General features: G+C 43.0%; 1 protein-coding gene across 1 annotated transcript in view; it reads left to right on the top strand.

Moving 5' to 3' along the window:
* IMPA2 (inositol(myo)-1(or 4)-monophosphatase 2) overlaps positions 1-10428 on the top strand; it is a 15305-nt gene extending 4877 nt beyond the window's left edge. Inside the window, exons 3-8 of the mRNA XM_010141457.1 lie at positions 742-846; positions 2219-2264; positions 4509-4617; positions 8104-8212; positions 8385-8536; positions 9900-10428. Coding sequence (XP_010139759.1) covers positions 742-846; positions 2219-2264; positions 4509-4617; positions 8104-8212; positions 8385-8536; positions 9900-10015 — 637 coding nt within the window. The 3' untranslated portion in view covers positions 10016-10428. The remainder of the gene's footprint in view (positions 1-741; positions 847-2218; positions 2265-4508; positions 4618-8103; positions 8213-8384; positions 8537-9899) is intronic.
* The last annotated feature ends 465 nt before the right edge of the window (positions 10429-10893 follow it).

Genomic DNA, 10893 nt, shown 5'->3' with positions numbered 1-10893 from the left:
CAGCAGGAAATGTGCCAGAACGGGATGTTCGTTTCCCAGGGAAAAAGAAGGGGAAAAAAAAAAAGAAATATCTACTAAAAGAAATTGGGACAGAACATCAGAGCAGAAGATGAGCTCAGATTTCCATGTGTGCCTTGTGCAGCCAAACAACAAACAAAATAATTAATGTCTTGATTTTCTCTGGGTCATGGGAAAAAGCAAGTTCAGCTTTGTAAATCTTTTAATTTCCTGAGTCAGACTACTGTAACAAATTCAAGTAGGAGTGAGATTGTGGGTTTTCTAAGAGTGCATTATTTCCTGCTAACTGAATTTGACTGCAAGAGAGAAGCAGCTACAGTTTGCAGTTTGTATTACTTACTGCAAGAGACAGGCCTAACCCATGAAATTACATTCTGCATAAAAACCCCCTTCTTCTAGAGTTCCGGGGATGCCAGTTCAGGTCCATTTCTGCACTCATTTTCATGACTTTTCTTACAGGTATATTGGGAAAGTGAACATAAACGAAGTTCTTTTTTACCATGTAAAATAATTGCTATAAACTTGAGAACTCTCCTTTCAAATTTGTATGGAAGTTCCTCATTCCCAAATGAAAAAAGCGATGTGTGTTCATACATAAATATACATGTATTTTAAAAAATTATATATATATTTCTTCAAAAACAGAGAGATAGAGTTTGCCTTTCCAAGTCACATCCCTAACCAATTTTCTGGGACACTTGTTTTACTCCACACCAAATGCAGGTTTATTGCAGAAGAATCCACTGCTGCTGGTTCAAAATGTGTCCTCACCGACAGTCCCACCTGGATTATTGACCCTGTTGATGGAACGTGCAACTTTGTGCACAGGTAGGTGGACAGAGAACCGGGAAATACGTTTAAAAAGCGAAGTGTAGCTTCTTACAAATCCTCCCTTCCACTTAAAGGTGTTCTGCTGTGGCAGGGTTGTTCCTTTGACTCGTAAGGAGGAGTCAGCCCTTTATCTTTCGGTACCGCGCGTGGTGTTTCTAGGGAGAGCGTGTTTGTGCTGGAGGGAGCTCCCCACTGTTATCTAAAGGTGAGCTGCAGTTTCTGCTGATTGCCTAATGACCCCGAGCTCTTGACTCACGGCTCGTTGATATATAGCCACACACGAACGTGCAGAGACTTGAGCTGAACTGGGAGGAACCAGGCTGTGCTGCGATGAGGCTTGGCCTCATGCCTAATGTGGTTGTTAGACGTTCCTTTTCGTAGTGGTGTCTTCTCCCTTTCAAATACAAACACTTCATTTTTCTGAGGAAGTACAACCATTGCGTAAACATGGAGTAGAACTAAAAACTAAATTGTATGTAGATACTGGTTTTAAATGTCTGCAGTGCTGCTCTGCAAAAAGAAATCGAGGGATCGTTACTGAAAAAATGCAGTTTAATTCATCATTTGAGTGCTAGGATTGTAAACTAATGACAATTCATAATATTTCTACTTAAAATCATTAAATATGTTCTGCCTTAGACTTAGTGACTTAACATAACTGTGGTTATTGTTAAAAAAACCCAACATTTCCTTGACTTCTGGTGCCATTACATAGAATTCAAGGGGAGGTGGGGGGTGTCACGTGCTGATGTTTCATGGAATTAAGTGAAATTTCCTCTTTCGAGCAATGTTTTCTCTATCTTTACTTCACAACCCTTTTTAAAACGTGTTTTATAGGAAATTAATCTATTTCCTTGTTTAAACTGCAATAATTGTACTTTAGTCGAGAGGACCAAATCATGATCATCGCTTTGACAAAAGCGGGAGTAGAGGAACTGGTTTCTCTTTATGTTGATGTCAGCAGCAAGGTATCTCCGTGCTGCTTAATTGCTGTCTCAGGTGCTTGAACTCGAACGAAATGTGCTCTTAGAAGTGATGACTTGTTATAACAACATGACTGATTTTATACAGGGGAATTAAATTACACTAAAGCAAAAAGATCTCTAAAATGTGCAACACGGTTAGTATTAAAATTCTGGTATCTTCACGTGTTCATTCCTTGCCTTCTCAAATATTAAATCACATTTTTAAAGGAGCTGACAAAGTTAAAGAGCCTGACAAAGGAGAAAGAGTACAATGTCAAGAGCATTTTGACACAAGTAAAATCACAGAGCTCCGTGTGGGGATTTGTGCCTGAGGGAGTTGCGTAAAGAGTAACCTGAGAGATTTTTCATCAATAAATAATACTTCGTTTCTTATTTTTTGGCAGATTTCCAACAGTGGCAGTGAGCATTGGATTTGCTGTCAACAAAGAGGTATGAAGTATGTTCTTTAAGATGGGTATCTGAGATCTGGTTAGAACCTGCAAAGGAACGTTAATTTTTTTTTTTTTTTTTTAAATCAGCTATTACTCAGGTTTTTCCAGGCTTTTTAAATGCATTTGATCATACAAAACCATAGTCCTGCAAAATTTACTTCTGCAAACTGGCAATTACAAAGTAATTATTATAAATCTTACAGGATTTATGTGGAGGGAAAAGGGAGTATGGTCAGAGCAAGGTTTTGTAAGACAAAACCATAATGAATTAAATACAGCGCAGCCTATTCATAATTTAAAGACCTTTCCTGGTGTTCTTACGTTATTATTCCTGCTTGTTGCCTGCTAGCAGTATCTGTGAAAGCTAACTGCTGCTGTGAGGCAATTCAGAACTGTTTCCTACGAAGAGTGCAAAATTATGGGCCCAGGTCATTTAATCTGCCTTTGTGGTTTTCTTTACGTAGTAAAGTAACTATATTTGCCACGCAAGAGCTTGGGAAACTGGGAAAAAATTACCTAGCCTTCCTATGTGCCGTTTGGAGTTTCCCAGCTCTCCTTGTTCACGCTGCTGCCTTTTCTCCACACGTTGCCAGTTTACAGTTCGATATATCCAGAAGAAATAGCTAATCCAATTGCCAAGGAATGTGCCTCTTTCAGCCTAATTCCCTGATCTTAAATACACGTAGAGCTGTGAGAGGAACCAGCAAGAGTTCTGGGCGATAACAACATAGTTTTCAGATGTGCTGGCAGCTCTTGCCGATTTAAACAGAATAATGTTGTGTACTTCTCTCGTTAGACTTTTCAAACGTGGAAACTGCAGAGGAACCCTTCCATGCTTTCCTGCAGTTTATACATTCCCAAAGGTCCTTTTGAATGCTACACGTTACTACCAGACAGCTCTCTCTAATATTTATGTTTTCTAGAACACCATTGTGATTTTGATGCTGCATATTTGGGGTTATGTAAACTAAACAAAGCTGAAACAAAAATAAAGAATGATGTTCAATCTCCCTCGGTAAACAAATGGAAAAGCAGAAAAAAACAGTAAGCTGAAAAGGAGCCAAAGTACACACAGGGGAACTGGCCTGAATGTAAGCCTTGAACGGTCCTGGAGAAATTCCTGCAGATGTCTTCAGGGAAGGAGTCTATAAATAGTGTGTCCCTCAAAAAAACCCCCTTGGGTTAGATGGGACCTCAGGGTAGGGGGCAAGGACGGTCTATTCCCTTTGAATTGTCTCTGCTGAACACCAGTGATTACTCTCATTGAATGGAGGAGGGCAGCAGGAAAAGATTTGGAGTCTAGAACATCTGAGATGTTTTCTTGACCTTGTTACCAACTTCTTCTGTGACCTTGGACAAGTCGCTTAATTTTTGTCTATCTGTCCGCCCCCAAATAAAACATCACTAATCGTACTTATCTGGGGGGGGGTTAGGAGATGATCATTGACAGTTTGTAAAGCTGCTTTAAAATTTTTGATGAAACCTATTAAAATAACGGAAATACTAAATACATCGGGTTTAAACCAAGGGTCAAATTCTGACCCTCTCCTCAGTGGTAAACAGATACTCCCACAAAAATTCCAGGGTTGCTCGTTCTCGAGCTTTCTCTGAGGGTCACAATGTTTGGTATTTCTCTTCAAACTCCTTCTCTTGGAGTCTGTGACTTCATGAGATTCTCACTTTAATGTGTAAACAGAAGGATTTTGCAGAGAAATGCTTGAATGTCAGGAAAGGTGAAGTGCGTGTGAAAGCATCCACTGTCACTGGACAGCGAGCCATGACTTCTGAGTTTGGATGCCTGACTGGTCATACTGGGGGCTGCAGGCGTCAGGGTCCAGCCAAAGTCAGTGGCGTTACTTCTAGGTGTAACTGCTCACCAACGAAAGTAAAGCGTTCAGAATCTGACCTTCGAGGAATTGCATAATTTCAGTGAAAACATCCAACTGAATTGGAGATCAACTTAGCGTTTAATCCATTCTAACGGGGGCACAGACAAGCTGCAAGTAAGTTTAGCAGATCTCGAACAGATTGCGTTAACTTCTCGTTATCCACTGAATTTTATATGACCTATATCTCAATATCGCAGTAACAGTAAAATTATTCCAGTTTATTAGCGTCAATATAATCTTTGATTACATGTGCCAATTAAAATATTGCTGATCTTTCTGCCATTAGTAGTTGTTTATTTTTATGATGAGTAATTTGAGTTGCATTCATTTCTTTCCTTTTCAAAATCTTAAAGCTTGAATTTGGTGTAATTTACCACTGCACTGAAGAACGATTATACACTGGTAGAAGAGGTCAAGGGGCATTTTGTAATGACAAAAGGCTTCAGGTATCAAAAGAGACAGGTTGGTCTAGATTTTGTTAGAACTCTAAAAGGAATATGTTAATTTTGTTTCAGAGTTGTTGCAAATCCTCATTAGGATAATGAACATCATTATCCTGATGGAAAGTATTTCACCTGCATGATAATTTTGTTGTTATGTGTTTGTTTTTTCTGAAAAATCACAGCTTTCCTCATTTTCTCTTTAAAATTTACATCTGAATATGAACTATTTAAATAAACTTGAATTATTTTGCTTCTTATTTATGCTTCATATTTATTCCTGTTTAAATAAGGAAGAGTGAGTGGATTCACCAGTTTCATTCCAGCTATACGCTGGCATAACTTTGAGTGAGCAAGGTGCAATGGGAATGGTGAATCGAATTCAGAGTATTCCGGCAGCCGTTTCCCTCTCAACTTCCAGTAAACTCGCACATCATGAAGCGTGTGATGTCTGTAGGCGTAGCACGTGCTAACAGTAAACTCAAGGGTGGTGCATGCTTCGTTAGGGGCTCTTTAACAGCTTGTTTTTCTCTGCGATGTATGTTTCAACCTAGAAACACCTAGCAAAACTAAGCCAACACATGATTGGAATTGTGTTATTGGTAAACCAAGTCATAGATCTGCCTGTTCACCTCATGATGATAGATAACGGTAACCAGGTGTGCGTAGAGTTTTCTTTCAATCCATCCAAATGCAGAGGAGAACATAACACTTGGTCGTAGACAGAAGCAGACATGTGCCAAAAATGTACATCGCTGTACACAGGAGATGGAAACAATTTCACCCCAAAAGAAATTTAGCGGATGTGCAACACGATAAATTCAAGCAATTCAACATAGAGATTTGTCATAGTGCTCCAAGCAGATCCCACATCAAAACTTCCCTGAAAATTTGGCTGTTCACCTGAATTAATAATGGTCTGGGGTCTGCCTGTTTGTAGAGAAGGAGCAGATGGTAAAGAAGGTGTCCCCTAAGATTTTAATCCTTGGTTATAAAGCACATTTTTGTCAGTGCTCGACTATGTCGTACCTTGGGACGAACTAGGGGTGCTCCCACTTGGGCTGTGTGAGCCGTTCTCAAAATGGCCTTGCTTGCTTCTGCAGTCAGAGCGTTCTGGCTTCCAGCTGAGGAAGGAACAATTTTGGCACATGCCGCTTTTGTCCTCCGTTCTCAGGACACCCAGTCTACGTGGATGTCTGGAACAGAGCAAGGGAAGTGGACCTTCAGCCCTTCCAAATGCTTTGAAATTTTCCTTTGTGATGAGAGGCATCATTTGGTGGTGGGCAATTTCTCCAGTGAAGATGGATCTTCTTTAATCTCACTTCTGTTGATGTTTCAAATGTATAAAATCACAGCTGCTCTTTTCCCGTAAGGACTGTGGCTTCGGTGAAATAAGCCAACCCTGGAACAGAGAGTGTGTCTCCCTGTACCTACCACTGGAATCAAGGAGCCTTCACCAATGCGTGATGTGTTGGAGATCCAGGCTGTCGTGTTACTTCATGCCTTTTGTTTTCAGGAAGTGTGACTGTCCCTGGTCTGCCCTGTACATTCCTTACGCAGAGTTAATCATTTGAAAACACAGCCCAGGCAAACCCTGTTCTTTGTCAATGCCAAATTTTGTAGAGGTCTGATATGAGAGTCCAAGCAGTCAGGATACACTTAAACGAAGGATCCATTTTCCCTTTGATCCTGAGTGACACTTTCTTCTCATGCTTAGATTCAGGTCAGACCTTACATGTGCTAGTACTGGAAGTGTATTCCCTTTTTTTAATCTTCTGTGTTCAGCAGAATTGGTCTTCTCCTCATAAATCTATCCGTACCACTGTCAAATCTCTTCTGCCATGCCTCCTTATTCTTCTGGCCTCTCTCAGAATGAGGAGTAGTCTGTAAACTTTCTCCTCTACCTTGAATTCCTGAAACCCCACCGAGTCCTGCGATCAGCCTTTTCCTGAGCAGAGACCTCCCTCTTGCTTGCCTTGGTCCCTTCACGCACTTTCTACCTGTTGCCGTGATGAAAATCAAAGAGATCCGTTTATGCATTAGAAACGTGTTTAATGAAGAGCTGTCTTAGTCACGACCTGGCTGTGACCGGTGGGCTGTGAGTGCTTGGTGCATCGCAGCGATGAGGCGTGCACGAAACCTTCTGTAATTATAGATTTGGTTTGTTACGCGGAAGGATCCCAGGCAGATTGCTTTCACCATCCGGAGTTTTCAGTGGTGGCTGAACAACAGCTACCCTGCAGCACCCCTGGATTGGTGTTTTTACATTGTAATGCAGTAATTTTAAAAGCGGTTGTTAAATCTGTGTCCCTACAGTTTGTGATACCCTGTAACTTTTAATCTAATTACATACCTGTTACTGGCCAACCATTTACCGCATCGTTCGAATCCATAATGCTCCTCTGCAGCACTAAATTCATGGGCAGCCTGTTTAATTAAATGATGTCTCATTCCAGCCTAATTTGCTTTTGAAAACCTCCTTGCTCCTTCTGCTAAGAATGTTCTAGTTATGCAATTAACTGTAATAACCAGGTAGACGCTCCCTATCTGAACAAATGCCGAGCCTTTAACCCAGGGTAGAAGCTGACGCCTGACACTGGGGCACAGCCTCCTTAGGAAGAAATCAACCGCTAAACCCTTGAGTTCTGTCGTATCTGTAACGCCTCCGAGTTCAGCTGGCACAGCAGAAGCAGGGACGCTTGACATTTGATCAGCCATCTCCACCTCCGTGGGCATGCTCTTGTTGTAGACTAGCAATATTCCGACCTCGCCTGAGGACTGCTTCACCGCCCGGCGAGTCACTGTGAGTCTAGTCTCTCCTTTGGCTGTACGCGAGGCCGGTGTCTTCGTCTGCTGTAGGTCAGAACTGCCCCTGCCGAACGCACGCAGGACAAACAGAACCGTCCTGGTTTATTATTAATTAAGACGCTGCTTTAGTTTGTGGTAAGAAGGGTTTTTTTCAGTCGTGAGGTGTCTTCAGCCTTTGCAATGTCAGAAGAAAAGGGAGCTATTACTGGGTGGCTGGTGGTTTAGGTAGAAACTTTCCTTTCTCTTACTGTTTTCCCAAATGTTTCTCATTTGTTAACAAATTACACTGAGGTTCTCTATTCAAGAACCATCCTGTTGTCAGCTCTGATTAACAGTTACTAGGTCACTGCATTACTGTTACCCGACTGCTTGTGGTAGTGAATTTGCCAAAAGCTGACCGGTCACTGAAATAAAGCGAGGTGTGGAAAGAGGAGGAATGTAAGAACTCATTCTTGTCTTTAATCTCCCTGTTCTTCTTTTAAAAAGTCTGTTTAGGTCAGACCAGTTGATACGCGAATTCTGGTCTTGCTTGAATTTTTATGCAAAGTTGTCGCTTACTCTGTGAAAGAGTTTGGGGTAAAAAAAGGGACGTGAAAATTGTTTTTTCTGTGAAAAGTTCATTAGCGTTTAATTTAAAAACAAATTTCCAGAATCTGCCTAGAAGCTGTTGATTTAACGGAAACAACTACCTACATTGCAGATATCTCGAAGGCCTTAATTTTAACAGAGATTGGTCCAAAACGTGACCCTGCAACTTTGAAACTGTTCCTTGGAAACATTGAGAGATTGCTCAAGGCCCAAGCGCACGGGTAAGATGTTTTCCTGTCTATGTCTCACATTTGTGACCAAAAATAATTAAAAACACAGGAAACAAAAGCAAAAACCAAGTGCGTTGCATGTTTTGCTATCTTGACACGTAGGTTGAAATCAAAGGTATTTTCTGCTTTATGTTCCCGTGTCCCCTTCTCACGGGGTGTTTAGGGTCCGTGTCATTGGGAGCTCAACCCTGGCTCTGTGCCACCTGGCGTCCGGCGCTGCAGATGCCTATTACCAGTTTGGGTTACACTGCTGGGACCTGGCAGCGGCCACTGTCATTATTAGAGAGGCGGGTGGCACTGTGATAGACACTTCAGGTGAGTAAAACAGCCTCGTCTGCACTGACTCTTGGGGGACTGAGCGGCTATTTCGGGGCCACGTGTGTTGCCTCAGCAGAGTCCTTCTCCTGCGGCCCTGTCTCATTCCTGGCAGTCGTCTGTGGGAACATCTGTGCTCTCCCCTACACTCTGCCTGGTTATTCGTAACACTCTGATGTAATTCCAGCCTGGGGTTTCATCACATCAAAGGTCTTCTCAGTCAAACTGTATTTCCGTGACTTTGAGTCATTCTTTTAAAGCATCAGATTTACAGTAAAGAACCAGCCCAGGAGACTGGCAGATACACTCAGACTCCAAACAGATTTTGGCAGAGACAACTTCCCGAGACAGGAGGACCCTCAGCTGCATGTCTGAACATGTACGGCTAGGAACTGCTCCGAGGGAGTAAAGGAAAGCACATAGTAATGGTTGACTGGTAACCAGTATGGGGATGCTGTGGGAAGATACGGTGGATTAAGAAGGGTGCGCTGGTTGAACCGATTTCTGTTCTAGCCCTTCCTGCTGCTGAAGGAAGGGAGTAGTGCATTTATTGTTGGAGACTGAACAAATCTAGACATCTGCTGCTTCTGTTGCAGTACTTCTCCTGTGCTGGGCACTGGGGAAGCCACACCTGGAATATTTGGTTCAGTTTTGGCCCCTCACTCCCAGAAGGACATTGAGGGGCTGGAGCGTGTCCAGAGAAGGGCAACAGAGCTGGTGCAGGGTCTGGAGCACAATGTGCTGAGGAGCAGCTGAGGGACCTGGGGGGGTTGAGCCTGGAGCAAAGGAGGCTCCGGGGAGACCTTCTGGCTCTGACAACTCCCTGACAGGAGGGTGGAGCGAGGAGGGGGTTGGTCTCTTCTCCCCAGAAACAGGCAACAGCACAAGAGGAAACAGCCTCAAGTTGCATCAAGAGAGGTTTAAGTTGGATATTAGGAAAAATTCTTTTGCAGAGAGGGTTGTCAGGCATTGGAACTGGCTGCCCAGGGCAGTGGTGGAGTCCCCATCCCTGGAGGGGTTTCCCAGCCCTTGTGTCGAGGTGGTGCTGAGGGACAGGGGGCAGTGGGGACCTGGCAGTGCTGGGGGAACGGGGGGACTCAAGGAGCTTGAAGGTCATTTCCAATTTAAACAATTCTAGGATGCTGTAATTTGTCACCGTATGTAGAATATTCTGAAATCATTTGTTGCCGGACGCTTCCAGATAGGAGCTGCTGAACTAGGTTGTCCTTCCCACCCCACAAGGGGCCGCGTGAGCAGTTGTTTCAGCGTTTCCGAGCCTATCTCATTACAGCATGGTCTGTACTTACGATACGTTGCCTTTTTACATCACGTCCAATGGTTCTCGTTAACCCTCTTTCCTCAGGGGGACCTCTGGATCTTATGTCCTGCCGAGTGGTTGCCGCGGGCACCAGAGAGATGGCCATGTTCATCGCTCAGGAACTACAAACGATTCACTACAGGCGGGATGACGAGAATTGAGTGCTTACAGCATGGAGTCTGTCCTCCTGAACTGTGTCACTTCTGCAAGATGGGTGGCTTAAAGGGCACGTGATGTCAGCAGGAGATGCGCTCTGTGGAGATTTTATGTGTCAAATATTTTTTATACATTTATTACCATGTGGGAAGGCATAGGGAGATTTTTAAACCTCTACGAATCGTGTTTCCTTTTTAATATGTATCTCTTTCAGCAGTATCTTTTTTATAAGATAGCGTATTTTACGTGTAGCAAATTAGTCTCAGAACTGTTGTAATTTCATATCCGTGGGGCTGATATTTAGTCTTTTGTAACATGCAGCTAAAAATGGAAATTTATTTTTACGGATGCAGATCTCAGGTAAATGAGCTTTAGGACCGTAGTCAGGACGAGTAGCTAAGATGTGTGCCTATAACACCCTGTTCTGTGATACTTCAAAACGCAATAAAAGTGACGTCGTTCCCTTGCTACGTCATAGCTGTATATCCGTGTACGCGTACATGTGTGTGTGTGTGTGTATACACAGCTGTTCGTGTATAGGCATGTGTACACACACACAGACATACATATATATGGTCGTCCTGGATGTTTACGGCCATTTAGCGAATGCAGAGAGGAAAGCTAATATGGGAAGATGTTTTCAGATAAAGAACATAAGTAACTGGCGTGATTTTGGTGGCAAATAACAGAGCTGATCATGAAAAATGGGTGATGGTTTTACAACCTGTCCGTGTAAATCACGGAAAGCATCCTTCAGGCCTCTGTAAGATACTCCAGCCTGCACACACTTACTGCCACAGAGTAATTATAGTTACACCCGGGAGCAATACCGAGCTCCGCGGAGTTACTCGCAGTGTTAACCACGACACGCGGTGGGAGGCCA

Source organism: Buceros rhinoceros, unplaced genomic scaffold (assembly GCF_000710305.1).
Source record: "Buceros rhinoceros silvestris isolate BGI_N320 unplaced genomic scaffold, ASM71030v1 scaffold9998, whole genome shotgun sequence".
In the NCBI taxonomy this organism is placed as follows: domain Eukaryota; kingdom Metazoa; phylum Chordata; class Aves; order Bucerotiformes; family Bucerotidae; genus Buceros; species Buceros rhinoceros.
This window is presented reverse-complemented; position numbering and strand designations above follow the sequence as displayed.